At 40.4% G+C, this 17,415-nt stretch overlaps 1 protein-coding gene and 1 long non-coding RNA gene across 3 annotated transcripts; both read left to right on the top strand.

Annotated features, from left to right (window-relative positions):
* The first annotated feature begins 2,165 nt into the window (after positions 1-2,165).
* LOC136433812 (uncharacterized) lies at positions 2,166-7,927 on the top strand. 2 transcript variants are annotated; one of them, XR_010755661.1, is made up of 4 exons: positions 2,166-2,765; positions 3,208-3,351; positions 3,612-3,740; positions 4,865-7,927. It is a non-coding gene; the product is annotated as an uncharacterized lncRNA (long non-coding RNA). The 2 variants fall into 2 exon arrangements; XR_010755660.1 differs by having other exon boundaries at positions 2,169-2,765; positions 3,640-3,740.
* Positions 7,928-9,701: 1,774 nt separating this feature from the next.
* On the top strand, positions 9,702-13,591 carry LOC136432127 (uncharacterized). The gene is made up of 3 exons (XM_066423140.1): positions 9,702-9,831; positions 10,861-11,649; positions 12,372-13,591. Exons 2-3 carry the CDS (start codon positions 11,333-11,335, stop codon positions 12,517-12,519), a joined length of 465 nt encoding a protein of 154 aa, XP_066279237.1. The 5' UTR covers positions 9,702-9,831; positions 10,861-11,332; the 3' UTR covers positions 12,520-13,591.
* Positions 13,592-17,415: the final 3,824 nt, after the last annotated feature.

Here is a 17,415-nt window from a genome sequence, read left to right as displayed (position 1 = left end):
TTCATATATATTGACTGTACCATTTTATCATCACTTTCAACTTACAACACTGCAATATCGAGCCATTGGGGCCCATATAATATCAACAGACAGGGAGGTTTCGTCTGTGAGAAAGGGAGTCGAGTTTTGAAGCCAAACGATGACCAATGACCACACTAATTCTCCGTTGGATGCGGTCTAAAAGGTTCGAGCAATCCTTTGGAGCTCCAGCCCAGAGATGTGAACAGTACTCCATGCAGGGACGAATGGTGGATTTGTACAGGTAAAGTATGCTCTCGGGAGTAAGATAGTGTCTGGCTCTGAGAAGCGAACCAACTTTCATCGCTGCGGATTTGGCGATGGACTCTATGTAGCTTCTCCAGGACAGGGCCTTGGAAAAGATAAGACCAAGAAGTCTGAAGGAGTCACTTTCTTGTAGTTCATCGGATATCGGTGGAAGAAAGGGTTCTCGATATCTATTAATGGAAAGGAGCTTCGTCTTTAAGGAGTTAAAAACCCCTGTACCATCAAATGATTCTTAACCCTATCTAGACTGGACTCATTCGCCCCATCATAACTTCCAAATGGTATGGTGCATGATCAAATTTGCAGGGGGTGATAAGCATGTAAATACTAATCACTATCCATAATAAGCCTTGATTATGTCTAATGTGTTCATGGAACTCTAGTTATTAATGTCCTTGGATTTTTGTGAAAAAACTTTTCAGTTTTAGCTGGTCCATTGCTATCAATCTCAGGTTATATTTGTGTGTTGTAGGAGGGCCTGCATGCCCTTTTCGTAAGCCGTAATCGATTAATCAGGCATTTTTAGTCTCCGTAATCCGTAGGTAGCCGCGCGCCCAAAACCAACGTAATTCGTAATCGGTACATCAGCCGTAACGTGTAATTGGTCACGTGCACTTTCGTTCTACGTACCTTTCTGCAACGTAATTTATGAATTAGACCCCGTTCACACTCATTTTTTTCAATCGCGATTGAAGTATAATCGCGATTGAATCGATCCGATCGCGATTGATTTTTTCAGTGTGAACGCTCCCAATCGCGATTGAAACGATCCAAAACGATCCAATCGCGATTGGATTGTAACTACCTCCGGAGGTAGTTTGATTGGATTAATCGCGATCGGATCCAATCCAATCCTATCAAATTTTGAGTGTGAACACAACTACGATTCATTCCATCGCGATCGGCGGAGATTTCGGCTGGTTCCGGGGGTGGGAGGTCATACATGCGGGTACGTGGGGTCATAGTTCGCATCGCGCGGGAAAACAAACCCAATCCGCACGTCAGATCGCTCTTTTACAACAACAACAACTTTTCATCGTCAACAATGCCCAAGAAGAAGAATAAAACTCCGTCAGTAACTTCAGCTGGTGGCAGATGGCGCGATGAGGAGACCAGGGTCCTCATCGCAATCTGGGGGAGGGAGGAGGTGCAGGCCAAACTGGGGAAATGTCACCGAAAGAGGGACATTTACCGCACCAAGTGACAATGTCTAGCGGAAAAATAGACACAAAACAAGGACAACAAGGACAACAACAATATTTACCAGATGATCGCCGATAGCATGCTTCAATCGTGCTTCAATCGCGATCGGATCACGGCGTACTTTAATCCACTTGGTGAAAAGCAGTGTGAACGCAAAAGTTTCTTTGCGTTCAATCGCGATCGGATCGAACAATCGCGATTATACTTCAATCGCGATTGAAAAAAATGAGTGTGAACGGGGTCTTAGTAGTAAAGCGTAGGCTAATTTATGCATGAAATAGCGTTTCAGAGGGTAAAGATTTCACTTTTTTTCTCGGCGCGCACGCCCTCGGACCGTCCTCGGATGAAACCCTTGCGTATTATTTTCACATATAGAAATGTCATCAAACATAGCTTTAGTCTACCAGCAAAATTTGGCACTCAAAATCAAGGAAATAGCGTTTTAGAGGGTCAAGATTTAAACATTTTCCCCAGGGAAATGTCTTCGGCGCTCAACGTGGTCATACCGTCAGCAATATTTTGCCCCTGGTACTAACCTCCCCAGAAACCTCCCATACGACATTTCCTGCCGTCACCACGGCTACTTATCATTAGTTATACCGTTTCGTGTGGTTATAAACAGATTCATCGTCATCAATTAGTAGTTTTGACGCGTGCAGAATTCTGCGTCAAAAAGTGTTACAGTCCGTTGGAAAGCCTCGTGATTCAACGTAATTCGTAATCAGCTCTGAGAATTTAACGTAATTCGTAATCGGCGGCGAAAATTTTGCGTAATTTGTAATCACTACCCCCAAGGGCCCCATGCAGGCCCTCTTGTAGCGCAGATGACCAATCGGGTAAAAGACTCATCTAAGTGAGCTTTAATTTCATTAGACAGGTGACCAATCCGGGTGAAAGACATCACCAAAGACAACCAATAGGGAGATACAAAAAGTGCATTTATTCAACCAATCACAAGCCAACTTGCCACACCAATCACAAGCCTGGGTACTTTTCAAATGCATGTTTCCCAACTGTAGAGCTTAGTTCGCGGCCAGCAAAGCTTGGAAACGGCTGCAATGTCTCTTCCTCTCGAGACCGTCAAGTGCTGCCCACCGGGCGATGATAGCGCAGTCCGCCTCGGGACTGGTCCCACGCCTCCCCGTAACTGTTCGTCCATGGCGCGCGGTCCTTCCAGCCGCGGCTACTCGGCCATGGATGAACGGGGTCAGTCCCACATCTACAAGTTGTAGATTGCCTTTATGGCGGGTCTTCCAGCGCGGCCATGACATCCGACAGTAAGTTTAAACTTTACTGTATATTTTCGAGACCGCAGGCGCAGTGCTTTAAAGTGTCTAAGGTGTGTTCGTTAGCGTCTCATTGAAGCCGTGTTGGTAAAATTCATAAAAAAATATTTTAAAAGGTTCTGTGATTGCCAACAAAATTCAAATTTTCAACTGTAAAGATGTCTGTTCAACTGTCTTTGTTCAACCGTCTTTGTTCAACCGTCTTTGTTCAACTGTCTTTTTTTCGTAGGAAATTATCCATTTGTTTCACCAAGGAGGTTTTATATGGTTTCACCAATGCTTTGCAGAAAGAAAAAATGAGTATCGCACCGTTGGAACTTTGTTGGCTGGTACATGTGGTGATTACATGCACTTTTACTTTTTTATTAGAAGTGTCCAGTATTTAATAACTGTCACATTCTCACTCGCCATTGTCTTTTGTGTTTTGTTGCAGCAATGGTGAGGAGGCATCCATTGATTTATATGTCTGGACCGTGCAAGAACCTGGGCAGCAACACTAAAGGTTCTTTGCGACAACATTCAGGGCATCACTTAGCCCAGGAGTATTCAAGAGAATGGGTGTACCACATTTGACAAGGTGAGCATTATCTGTGCTGTATAATTGTTTGACAGCAGGCTCTGCTTAGCATTAGTTAATGGTGATAGGATTCATTATGAAAATGGATCTGTAATTGGGCATACACATGGTTTGTGCATTGGCACTGGCATGGTCCACAGTTACATCTTGTATTTAAATTTTTGGTCATGAACAAATTTTGTCAGAGGTGTCAAGTCTTTATTATATGTGACATTCCCAATACCATTGGACAGCCATTGAGCCTTTTGTGTTTGTTGCAGCTGATGTCTATGTGTACACCTGTTGCAGCTGATGTCTATGTGTACACCTGACTGAGTGAGGGGCCCTGCTGCAGAAGTTGAACGGATTGAAGAAGATGAGGAGACTGTTGACTGGATTAACACGGTACTGTGAGTAAAATCTGTACAACTTACTCCAACTTGAGTCGATGACCATGACTTTTTTAGTCTCTACCAGACTAACTATGCCAGGGTTTCACTTGCAGGCTGCAGTCTGTCATATGTTGGTAGGAAGAAAGGCAGTAAAATTAATCTGGTCATTTTCTGAACAAAGGCAGTAGCTTTGGCGTTGAGGCCATAAATCAATTAGGGTGCGACCAGCAGACTGCAGCTTTTTCAGTTACTCTGAGCAGATTATAAGTGATTTTCTGGCCCTTTAAAACTCGTAAAAAACCAAAAACGTATAAAAAATCTTGTTAAACTACAGTTAATAGTAGAAACATTGTCTATCGCTGATCACGGTCTCGCCATGTGGTTTGGGTGCCATTTTGATAAGTTACAGCCCGAATTCTGCCTTGTCAGATCTTGTCAATGTAAAGCGAAGGATAGCAAACCTTGTAACAAGTTCTTCAAGGTATGACTATTGTACATATCCCAATGAGGTTTGTATTTTTCTGTGTTGATACAAGGAGGTTTAATCAAGGTTAAACCTCCTTGGTTGATAGTGTTCTTTTGATGAACAAAACAAGTTTAGTGATTGACAAGGCACTTCCTGTTACATGTCCTTATTGGGCTTGTCTGTTCTGTCACGGTCTGCTCGCAGAGCAACAAAAGGATCATTCAGCTACTTGGCACCTATTAGATAGTAATTACTGGACATCAAAGAACCTACCTGACATGTCACAGACCCTAAACGGGCGAAATGTGATCTTCACTGTGGACTGACTCTACTGGCTAATTACCAGTATTCCTTTTTCTGCCGAATTCTACGATTCAAACGCCCGTAAGAGGGCTTGGTGGAGGCTATAACTTTTTGTTCAGGCCAGTGACACCATTTTTGAACTGAGTTTACCCAAGCCAGTTCCACCAATTTTGACTGGTCAAGTCCTGATTGCCAACAGTTTGACCTGAGTTTTAGATATCTTTCAACTTCTGCATGACTTCGGTCCCCATTTCCACTCCTGGCAGAACAGAAAGCATCCTAGTGCCTTCGTAGCGTTTGGAGTTGAACAAAGCGAGATGTTTGGTGGCTGTTTTGTTCTAATTCCTTTGTGTGTTTGACTTTCTTGTTACAGCTAAAAGAAGCTTGGAAGCAGACATCTCTAAGTACTTTGCCGAGAGGTCGTCATCCAATGCCAAGTACGCCATCTCCACAGTGACATCCAGAAAGACCGGTGCTCATGTGTACGCTCTGCCAGAGGACCTGGAATTAATTGTTAAGTGTTTGCATCGTCATCAAGGGAAACAGTTCGAAGTGCAAAATGTTTCCACAGAATTGGGCTGGGACTGTCTTATCATTGGCGTGATGGGAAGTCAATCATTTGTGATGTTGCATTCATAGCTTTAACTGAACGTACGATTCCCTCTGTATACCCGAGGCGTTGTTGGCAGGGCAAGTCACAATCTCTTGGTTGGTTGTAGAGTACTTGACGTGTTTTGTTGACATCCTGAGTGATGTTGTTGGTAGGGGGTTGGGGCATTTTGTGAGTGGTGACTACTTTTGCATGCAGGACTTCAGACTGTTTCTGTGGTGTACAATCTCGGTGTGTGGTTGGTTTAGTTTCTGTGGCTGTGTCGATGGCTGTGATTGTTAACGGAGTGGTTGTGAAGTTCAGTGTTTCAGAGAACGGCGATTTTCCTGGTTCTGTTAGCTTATGACTGCTTGGAATCTTCTACCATCTGTTGTCCTTTCTGTTTATGTGGTGGTAAGTGGGTCGTCGGGAACCTAGACCACGACATAATTTGCCTTGTGTCATATCTTGGAGTCCCGACCCAAGACAATGACACAGGGCCAGAAAGGAAGGCATGTGGTTGGAGAGCCTGAGTAGTTATGAGCTAACAGAACCAGGGAAATCCCTGTTCTCTGAAACACTGAATTTTGCAGTCACTCCGAGAGCAATTCCGGCTATCGGCATTGTTACAGATACTGAATCTGCCATGGCATCGGGTTTGTGTACCACAGAGATAGGCTGAAGCCCTGTGTGTAGAAGTAGCTATTGCTTTTAAATGTCCTAACCCTCCACTAGCAATTACTCAGGGTGTAATCAAAATGTGCTCAATACCTTACCATCCATCAAGAGATCATGATTTTCTCCGCTGATGATGTTTCAGGTAGACAGGGGATTTTGTACATTTCTAGGTTGAACCTAGAACTGAAATGACAATCATAAATCTTAACTTCCTGCTACGCCCCAGCAGTCTGTATATGAGGTCTTTGTTAATGACCTGTTATAAGAATGCAAAGTGTACACTTTTACAACAACCATGTATACAAGTGCCATGTACTATGTTATGCTAGGGTTACAATTCCAAAGCTTGCGGGAAAAAGAAATACGATATAAAAGACAGCAAAACACAGAAAACTTTTTAAAAAAGTACTCCTTTAATTGTGTATATTCTTGATAGGCATTTTTCATTCTTTGCCTGGCCAGGCCCCGGCTTAGAAATGTGACCCTTCTCCCTAGCATTAGAGATATATGTTAGCATTAGTTAGCATTTTAAGCTAATATAGTTTTCCATTTTAGTTAAGTTAGCTAAAAATGCTTACTAAGATTTAAAAAATAGCTAAGCTAAAAATGCTTAGCTTTTTTTTATCTTGGTGAGCATTTCTAGCTTAGCATTTAATTAGTTTAGTTAGTTAATATGTGGCAATTTTATCTTTTTTTTTTCAACGCTCGGCATTTTTAGCTGAATCATGAACCACTATTCCCCAAGCAGAGGTTCGGCTTGGCAACATAAAGTAAATGGGACAAAAAAGGAAGTCCGCTAGAGACGCCTAAAACCGCGTCAAAAAACAGCTGGAGCCAATCTTTTGCTTGGAGAATAATGAGCCACTGTCATACTTAAGTGTGTTTACCATCTATACCATGTATTATGTTATGCTAGGCTAGGGTCACAATTCCAAAGCAAAACACAAACTTTTTTAAAGTACTCCTTTAAATTATGTATATTCTTGATAAGGCGCCTATCAAGAAGATACATAATAATGCCGGCATTTTTCATTCTTTGTTTTCAAACAGCCTGGTTGGCTTAGAAATGTGACCCTACTCCCTAGCATTAGAGATATATGTAGTTAAGGGGCCTTAAGTTAAGCTTATAATGTGTTAGGTTGGGTCAAGTTTGATTTTTGATTTTCTAATTTTTGTAACTTTTTCCTTTCTGCATTTTTCAAAATTTAGTGGATGTTTATGATATCCGTGTATGGTACAGAGGTAGTTTGTAGCCTTCTAAGTCCTATTGAATTTTGGCGAAGGCTGATGTTGGAACACACACACGCACACACTACACACAAACTGACAAACTAACGCGCCCACACACAGACTCAACACACTAATCCAAACTATCTGACAGATGCCTTAGCCTTAAGCCGCAAAATTACTTTCATAAACAGTCCAAAAAGTTTCCTCTGTACCATGCATTGACTTATCAGCATTTACTGCATTTTTAACTTAGTTAGTATCTTTAGCTTAGCTTTTTTTAGCTTTGTCAGGAGCCACTAGTCTCCAAGCAGAGGTTCAGCCTGGCAACATAAGAAAACGGGACACAAAAAAAGTCCAATAGAGACGCCTAAAACCGCGTCAAAAACAGCCGGAGTCGAACTTTTGCCTGAAGAGTAATGAGCCACTGACACTCTTAATGACAGATGTTAATTTAGTTTTCATTTTTAGTTAACTAAAAATGCTAACTTAAGTTAGCATCTGTCAGCATTTTTAGCTTAGCTTTTTCTAGCTTAGTTAATATTTGCCATTTTTACCCTTTTTTTTTCAATGCTCAGCATTTTTAGCTGAGTCACGAGCCACTCTTCTCCAAGCAGAGGTTCGGCTTGGCAACATGATTAGTACAAGTAAATGGGACAAAAAAGAAAGTCCAATAGCAACGCCTAAAACCGCGTCATAGAACAGCCGGAGCCGAACTTTTGCTTGGAGTGACCCGCTGCCATACTCAATGAATGTCTACAACAGGGAGTGTGTTTATAAGCATGTCCTTTGTTGTTATACATTCTTTGCAAAAAGGTGTTCTTCACACTTAGCCTTGTAATCAATAGGTTTAGTGCTATTTGTACCTTTTTGTAACACATTGTACACTTTGCATTCCTCCGTTTTGTGAAGAACTGCTATCAAATAAACAGTTTGAAACCAGGTGCGTAGTTTATATTTCACATTAGATTGTCAGGAAAATTGATGTTTTCCCCCTCCCACCCACAAATTTGCATCAAATGGATGTTTCTTCTTCCCACATCCTCACTGACCTGAAATAGAGTCCCCTGACCTAAAATTTGCATGATCCCTCTCCCATTCTCTTAAGTCCATGTAAAATGGATGTTCCCTCTCTTCCTTTTTAAACCCTTAACCCATGTGAAATGGATGGTCTCTTTACTTTCCCAGAAACTCAACCCCGCTTTGGTAGTGCCTCTTTTTCCCAGCCCCTTGTAAAGTGGATGTTCCCTCCCTTCTCCTTTTTATAGATCGTTAGCCCCTAGCGAAATGGATCGTCCCTCCCTTTCAAGACACGCAACCCCATGCTCTAGAAAACCACCTCGGCCGAAGAGTGTATATTTTGCATACTTTCAAGGTTAAATAAACCTGACGTTAAATGGATCGACCCTCCCTTTCAAGACACTTAACCCCATATGAACTTGATAGTTCCTCCCTTCCCAGACCTTTACCCCCATGTTAAATGGACGATCCCTTCATCCAAATTTGCAGGGGGTGATAAGCATGTAAATATTAATCACTCTCCATAATAAGCCTTGATTATTTGGCGAAGATAATGTTTTCGTGGAACTCTAGTTGGGAATGTTTTTTTAAATCACATTTGATGATTTTTCAAAGACGAAATTGACAACAGCTCTTGAAAGATTTTATCTTTTTTCCATTTCACTTTGATAGTAGATTCTGAAGTTCTTTGTCTGTATCGATGTCTGTTGTTCGTAGGTAAAACAGCATTGGGCCTACAAACAAAATGTGACACCAAGAAGGAATAGATATCCACTGCTCAAGCTCAGCTCGCTCGACGATTTCGCTCCTGTGGGAGATAAGGAACCAGTGAATGATGTACCATCCTTCTTCACAAGTCGTGGGAACGAGTTTTCTGTGTACAGTGTAGACTGGGAACAAGAATGTGTAGTACTCATCCGACCTGTGGGCGGCACGGACCTGAACAAACACCCTTTTCTTCGCGAAGTATGTTAAAAGAACTCCGTAACTACAGTCAAACCTGTACAAGTGACCACCTCTACATAAGCACCACCTGGACAATGTGACCATTAAGTCCCATAAACAATTTTTTTTTACAAAAATCCTGACTATAGTGACCACCGGTCTTCATAGACCAGATTTTCGCGGTCCCCTAAGTGGTCTTCTTGGGCAGGTTTGACTGTACAGTTTACATATACTTGTTTTCGTTTTGTTTTATTCATTCGCACATATAGCAACAATAGCAGTAAAGTAATGGAAAGTATCTAAAAAGTGCAGGAGGAGGAAAGAAGCCTACAAGGCTTATACGATGCCTACCTCCATTTAACTTAACAAATATCAATCATAATACAGGTGTGATAAATGTAAGATGAAATAATGAACAAAGATATAAAGAAAGTCGAACACGGATCCGGAGATTGCGAATTAAGAATAAACAATTAATCATTAGCGGTGACAAAAATTAAAAGAAAAAAGAGAATGTGCATGATAACACCATACTCAAAATGTATACAACTGAGATAGTTCACAGTTGAAAAGAACATAAGGAACAAATATATAAGAAAAAAATCGAATACAGATCAATATATTACAAATTGATCATAAGCAATCAATCTTTAAGGGAAACAAGAAATATTACAATACTAGAGAGTTCAATACAATATAATATATATAGTATATATATACAATATAAACTGTATCTCCAATCCTACTTACTTTTGCTATACAGGCCCAGAGACGAAATGCAGCAGAAGTTCTTTTGATCCCCTTCGAGCAACTAGAGAGTGTGGTGGACGTAATCGCCGACAAGGTTGCGCATGTACAGGAGGTCTTTGTCTACAACACAAGTAAGGCCGACGTCCCTTGATGTTTAAGCTTACTGCCATTCATCATTGTAACAGCTGAGAGACTTGTATACTGCACTAGCCTAGACGTCCACATCTGCTTTAAATCATGAATGATTGCGTATCACGATATCAAGGTAGAAAAGTAAATTCGTCTTCCACTGCCTCAAAAGAAGAAGTCAAATGTAACTAGAAAGGCCGTCATTTGCTCCTGAGCAAATACAGCATATTTCACTCCCTCCCCATGCAATAATGGACCTTTTGTAATGATCTAAGCAACATATTTATTTGAATGTGTCGTTCATTGCACGCGTCTTCCTTCAACATGACCTCAGGTAACCCTAATGGAACACATGTTCATTGGCCAATGACAAATGGAACGCACCGAACCTTAGATAGAACATGGAACGGGGATAGGAATTTTGATCCGTTTTTGGTATGAAAATAGGCCCAAAAGTCCCCAAAATGAGTAATTGTGAAGTGAATGCAGTCCTGTGGGCACATGTTCAAGGCACCCATAGACCAAATTTCAGGTCATATAGTACCAGGGTCATGTAGTTGAAATATCAGGAAACAGGAGCCCAGAATATACATTTTGTCTAAAAATGGCCCCAAAACCTCCATAAATATTTCTAAAAGGCCTGTTTAAAAAAAAAATAGATGGAAAAAATGTCTGGGGGTATTTGCCTTCTTTACTTCCCATGCCAAATTTCAAATCATTTGGCCCAAAAATGTCACAGTTGAATTGAAGTCGAAGATTTGGCAGAAGGGAAGAACATGAACAAAAACAATACATTTCACTCTACCCATACCTCCGGTATGGGGAGTGAAATATAACAATACTAGCTCAATGTAGAACTAGTGTAGTAAACTGTAGGAACTAGTAATATCATCGTATTTATCTGTACTTGCAATTAGCCGTTGGGCATGTACATTTATTTACAATAAGTAATCATAAACTTATCAATGTATGAACTTAATCAGTAAAGTCAATGACGAAGACTGAATATGTTCTATTTTTGTTCCCAACAGCCCGATGCGGCTCCACCCTCCTCACCCGAGCAGTTGAAGCTACATCTGTTGCACAAGCCGTGAGTGAACCGCAGGTACTGGACGCCATCTTCCACAGGCTCATCATGTCAAGGCGTCGGAGTGCGACTCCTCGGTCTCCAGATCGCACTGGACTCATTCTTGCAATCCTCCAGAACGACGACTCTACTGTGACGCTGATTAGAAACGTCGTCTTGCTGTTGAACTACTACTTTGTCACGTCAGACCGTCGACATCGCAGTGTCATTTTCTACAAGTTGCAGGGCCGAGCAGTCCTAGTCGCTGACCTCATGCATCGCGCATTTCCCGACGCCAAAACAGTTTTCCTGTACAGAGACGGCATGCAGACCTATGAATCTTGGTGCGAATTATATTTAAGCGCCAGACTGTATACAAGGCTCTCAGGCTCGCCGTCCGCTTGGGCCTGTGGAGGTGGGCGCCCGGACTTCCCGACATGTTCACTGTTTTCGGAGATGACCCGAGGTTCTCGACAGTCCGGCATCACGGCTCGTATCTGCACTACGTGGTGACGCGGTGGATACTCAAAATGCAGCACGCCGCGGAGTTACAGAGAGAGAACCCTGGCTACTTTTTCCACGCGGTCGTCTACTACACAGCCCTGGCAAGAGACAAGGAGGAGACAATCCGGCAGCTAATGGAGGAACTCGCGATAGGGTTGGAAGAGGATGACCGGGAAGAAGAAAGCAAGAGAATCAATAACGCATTTGTGAACCACAGCCAGGCAGGATCCGGAACCGCCGTGTCTCCTAGGTGAAAGCTACATATGTTGCATTCTCTCTTGCTTTCTTTGAGTCACTAGATATTAATGGAACAGAAACAAGAAAGCTTCTGAAAAAGCTGGCCATACGACCTCATTGTGGTGGGGATGAAACGGTTGAAGTATAGTTTGTAAAAAGAACTAAATTGCTGACACTCGGGCACTGTCACAATTGTAACATTTTGCAACCGTGCAGCATTTTCTATGTTGGGCCCACAGAAGAAAGTGTACATGCCGGGCCGTGCTGTTTGGCAGGTATTAATAGCAGACCATGCACGCGCCCGGTGCCCGGCCAACATCAGATAACCCTGAAGGCCATAAGACCGCATGGCGATCTTATGGCAAAAAATGCTAGTCGACAATCTCACAAAGAACGAAAACTATTTTTCTTCATTAACAACCTTTGTGCATAGCTTGTGTTGCACAATCTCTTGCTGCCAGGGGCTAATTGACCCCTTCCCTTGGGGGTCGGTTAGTCAGGCGGGAGGGCCGTTAGTAGCGACATTTAGCTACTCTCCAAGCAGAGGTTGGTGGGGAAGATTGTGACCTTTTTATCATATGCCCAATTGTCCGCTCTCCTTGGGTGGGTAGAGCGGACAAAACACGGGGCATATGATAAAAAGGTCACAATCTTCCCCACCAACCTCTGCTTGGACTTGGAGAGTAGATTTCTCCAGGCTACCCCCATGTTAAGTTCGTTTTTTCTCTTTTACAGAACTAGCGCACCTGGCGAGAAATGGACGCCCTACACCTCATCTCCTTGGACAGGGGAATGGGAACGAGAACATCTTTCCCAGATCTGCAGCGAAACTGGGAACGAGATCAACGGTCCTGATTTCCTCCTCCCAAACACCATGGTTTGAAAAGTTGCAGCTACTCTGTGGGTCCCGCGGAGAAGATTATGGTACAGATCAAATGTGGCGATTGTCTTTTAAACGACTTGACATAACAATAGATACAGTGGACATAACAGTACATACAATGACAATGGCAACATAACGAACAGCATGACAATATGACGTATGTTACATTAATTACAGTTATCAGAGATCATTAGAATACAGGTAATTGCAGATCATTAAAATTACAAGAAAAGCTGACAGATTCCGGCTCTAAAAGTTCGTACTGAAGGGGCGGTCTGTAGTTCCACAAAGTTGAAAATAACGTTAACACCGCAAATCCTCAAATTGTTTGGGATACGGCAAAATCCTTTTTTCGTGGTCATTGTATTAAATCTAGTAGTTGGAGAAAGAAAATACCTGATGAAAGAAAGAAAAATTTATTGCCGAAATTAATACTTTGCAAAGTCAGATTGACAACACCACCTCACCCCAACCCGCCCAGCTGGATGAATTGATATGTAAACAAAAATTATTAGAATCTTTATTTATAACGAACATCTTAATGGTATTTTGATAAGATCTAGATCACAATGGATGCAGTTGGGGAAAAGGTGCACGAAATACTTCATAAGCTTAATTCATCGTAATTATTCAAGAAAAAATATCCACAGACCCAAAAGGCCCTCCGGCGAGGTTACGCCAAACCCACAATTGTACAAGACATTCTTTCGGACCAGGTTGATTTCTTTCCTGAACTTTACTCATTTGTGGAAATACCAATGTTCATCTCTGATGCAAATTGTGATGGATTTTCCCCCAGGACTACAGTAAACATTCATCCGATGAGCAGCAACAACTTTGTGAAGGTCTTATTAATGAAGGAGAATTAAAAAAATGCAAATTCTTCATTTCAGTCTGGGAAATCACCGGGGCTTGATAGCATACCGATAAAAGTATATAAGATTTTTTTCGGTTAAAAGAAATAATTTCTATAAATTATGACTTATAGATTCCTTTGTGGTTATGTTTGGCGATATATCTGCAAATTCATCTTCCCTAAAAAATATGATAATTTTGTTAAGTAAAATTTTCATCTTACGGTGTAGAAGTTTAAAAATCATAAATTTCTAGTCCTTTAAAAAATGTGTATCTTCTTTTGAAAATATGAATTACATTATATGTAATTAACATGACATTATACCATTGATACTATTATATACTACTATCTAAAACTATTATATATGATAATATAGATGTAAGGAAATAATGATAAGTAATCATATACTTAAACAATATTGTTTGGAGACAAATTACAATTAATATTTAGGGGGAGCTATGATTATCTATAAGTGTATTTTCACCTTACGGTGTAGAAGTTTAAAAATCATAAATTTCTAGTCCTTTAGAAAATTAGTATCTTCTTTTGAAAATGTGAATTACATTATGTGTAATTAACATGAAATTCCTTGTGATTACATTATTTATACCATTGATACTATTATATACTACTATTTAAAACTATTATATATAATGATATAGATGTAAGGAAATAATGATATGTAATCATATACTTAGACAATATTGTTTGGAGGCATATTACAATTAATATTTAAGGGGGGCTATGAGTGTATTTTCATCTTACGGTGTAGAAGTTTAAAAATCATAAATTTCTAGTCCTTTAGAAAATTAGTATCTTCTTTTGAAAATGTGAATTACATTATATGTAATTAACATGAAATTCCTTGTGATTACATTATATCATTGATACTATTATACACTACTATTTAAAACTATTATATATAATGATATAGATGTAGGGAAATAATGATATGTAATCATATACTTAAACAATATTGTTTGAGGCAAATTACAGTTGAAATTAAGGGGGTTATGATTATCTGTAAGTGTATGTGTACTGCACTTATACACATTGTTCCGGTTTTTATTTGGTTTTTGTTGTGACCCATGTATGTCCATATTCTGTTAGTATTTGAATTAGTAATTTACTTTTGGAAAACCAATAAAGAAAAAAAGGAGAAAAAAAGAACAACAACTAGGTGTTCATTACTAATCTAGACTGTACTTATAACTTCCTCCATCTCCTTGAAAAAGGATGGGGAGTCATCATTCGGAGCATATAAATTAACAAGACAAAATTAGAAATCATCTACCTCGATGTCTAGAGTAATCCACCGCCCACTTTTATCAGTCTTGACCTGATAAACCTGAACGCTGGCGTTTTTTAAAAATCAAAATAGCTACACCTCTTTGATTTGAAGTACCAGGGGAGAAATATATTTGTCCACCCCATTCGTTCTGCCATCTTTTTTCATCTATTACAGTTGTATGGGTCTCTTGTATGCAGTATATGTAGTAAGGTTTGTCTTTTAACCAAGTAAAAAGTCCCATTCGCTTGTGAAAATCCCCAAGCCCGTTGCAATTGTAACTAGACGTTTGACACTCTATCTTGGACATATCTTCTGGGAGTTTAAACGTCTCGGAGCGGAGAGCTAGGTCAGGTCATCAGGGTACTGGATTCTCTCTGGTAATGCTGTTGGTATATAACTATAAGTAAAATAAACTCGGGGAACCGTCAACCATAAATACAAAATGGTAAAGCAATTGCAATAAAAGGAGATTAGCATAAAGATAAAAGTAACAAAATAACGAAATAGCTCGTATGGTAATTGAAGTGAAACCAGATACAAAATCATATATACGTAAACATAACTTATGCTTCGATTTGTAACAAATGATAGGTCTATAAAGTAAATAAACAAGTTGACAAAATGATATGCAACATAATAGTATTCCTTTACAAAATCTAAACTGATTGTTAACAGAAGATAAATAAGCTGATCAAATAAATCATATTTTTCATAGTAATACTTAGATCGACGCCTGAGTTCAGCCGTTGGCCATATCTTATATTAAGAGTAATTCCTATGGCTAAATCCTTGTATCGATTGGGGAGGGCTATGCAACAACGAAAGTAACACCGAAATGAAAATAGATTAACGAGTTTGCTTGGCTGACCCATTTACCATATAATGAGGAGCTCTACCCTAAGCTTACAATTAACAAATCACCTCAATCAATACTAAATGAAGATCCATGTTTCAGATAATTCTTTCAATCCACACATATGAATATACTAGTATGCACTAGAAAGATGGAAAAATATCACTTATAAACTAAATCATAACAATGTCCATATGGGACGAACACGAACACGCACAACAGCGCACGGAATCTCGTCTTTTGAAAAACAGGTGAGAATTCTTTCAGCAGCAAAAACATAAACATGGAGATGCGTACATAACGAATTCCAGAGAGATCAATAACAGTTTGTTTTTTCTTGAGACAGTCCTTAACTAAATTGTAAAATTAAGGCAGATCGTCGACACAGTCGATATTCTTTCTTGTTTTATCCGCCAGAGTTATTATGATTATACAGTTAGCATCCACCCAGGCAACGTGTCCTTACTCCCTTGATCCGACCTCTGTTCTTCGCCGAAAGCGCCGCTGAGAAGATTCGCATGTTCTCTCTGGTTAGGTCTGCCAGGACCAGGAGACTGGCTTGTCTTGGTCATCGCGTTTGCCTTCCAGCTTACACGAAACACACGATTCCGGTCCTGCCAGGATACAACCTTGACAAGCATCAGCCGCAAAGCGTTCTCCTTCCTGCGCCGACTCGGTGTGCTCGATCGATACGTTGCGGACTTGTAAATCAAGTTCACAAACTCATAAACACACATTTCCCCAGTTTCCTTGTCCACTTCTGGGATGCCACGAATACGCAGACTGTTTCTGCGAGAGTACTGCTCCAGAGCGTTAATTGAGTTACTCACAGACTTTGGTGGGAGGGGGTCTCCTCCATGCTCTGGATTTTTCCTTCACGGCTCATTTACATATTTGTGATCGGCGGTCTTCACCCACGAAGCCGTACTACTTCAGTCTCCAGGTTTGTGTTGTTTCAAATAAAAATTCTCCCGTTATCTTCCGTCTCCAAAGGTTTTCGAGACCTAGACGACTCGGAACGTAAAAATTGTAACTAGAATGTTGTTGTTGTTGTCCTTATTCAATTTGACAAATTGTATACTAGAATTTATTTACTCTGGTAAGTTGTATGTCAAGGACATTGATATAGAGTGTCCTTGGTTGCATGTTTCGTATATGCTGTCTAGCAGCGTTCGACTTAGGAGCTGTTTCCCTCTCGCATCTTGCAAACTTGCTTGTGCTAGAATGCTTGATAGAATAAGAAAGTGTTTCATAGTGTCAAGAATGAGGAAATTTGGCGGCGCGTTTAGTGCAAAAGTCAAGGGAAGGGTGGCGTCGTCGTTTCTCTAGTTTGAGCCGTGGCGGGCTACTAATTGTTGAATAATGATAAATGAAGTGGTTATGTGTTAAGCTGTTCTTTCAAAAGCTCATGAATTAGCCAACTGGTGCCATTTAATAGCACATTTGCATCGGGAAGGGAGAAGGATCCTCTGCGTTCTAGGTATATATTCATGAAATGGTCACTATGAGTGAATATTTGTGAATTACATGCAAAGAAAGAAGTCAAACTAAAAATATTTTCTTCGAGCAAAGACGAGAATGTACATGTGTGACGTTATATACATTAGAACAGGAGTACACGTAGTGTAAGACTTACAGTTCAATATCTCTTAGTGACAGTTTTGATGCAAGTTTAGAGCATGTCCTTCTACAACGTCACATTATTATCATTTCTTAATACACGAAAATGGACCTTTCCACCAGCAAAGGTCTTTATTCATAAGCAAGCTGTGGTGTTTACCGGGCTCAATTGTGGCCTCTTATGTCAGATGTGAAAGTTCATAGTTCAATAGTGTCTCTTTATTATAAGTTAACAAACAGGTTAGACTCCATTTGATACAGAAATCATTGTGTGTG

Source organism: Branchiostoma lanceolatum, chromosome 4 (genome assembly GCF_035083965.1).
Source record: "Branchiostoma lanceolatum isolate klBraLanc5 chromosome 4, klBraLanc5.hap2, whole genome shotgun sequence".
NCBI classification, from domain to species: Eukaryota; Metazoa; Chordata; class Leptocardii; order Amphioxiformes; family Branchiostomatidae; genus Branchiostoma; species Branchiostoma lanceolatum.
Note: the sequence above shows the minus strand (reverse complement) of the source record. Positions and strands in the feature narration are given on the sequence as shown.

Coding starts and splice junctions, on each gene's coding strand:
- LOC136432127 (XM_066423140.1), top strand. CDS start 11,333: ATGTTCACTGTTTTCGGAGATGACCCGAGGTTCTCGACAGTCCGGCAT. Junction 11,650..12,371: donor GGAACCGCCGTGTCTCCTAG/GTGAAAGCTACA, acceptor TCTCTTTTACAG/AACTAGCGCACCTGGCGAGA.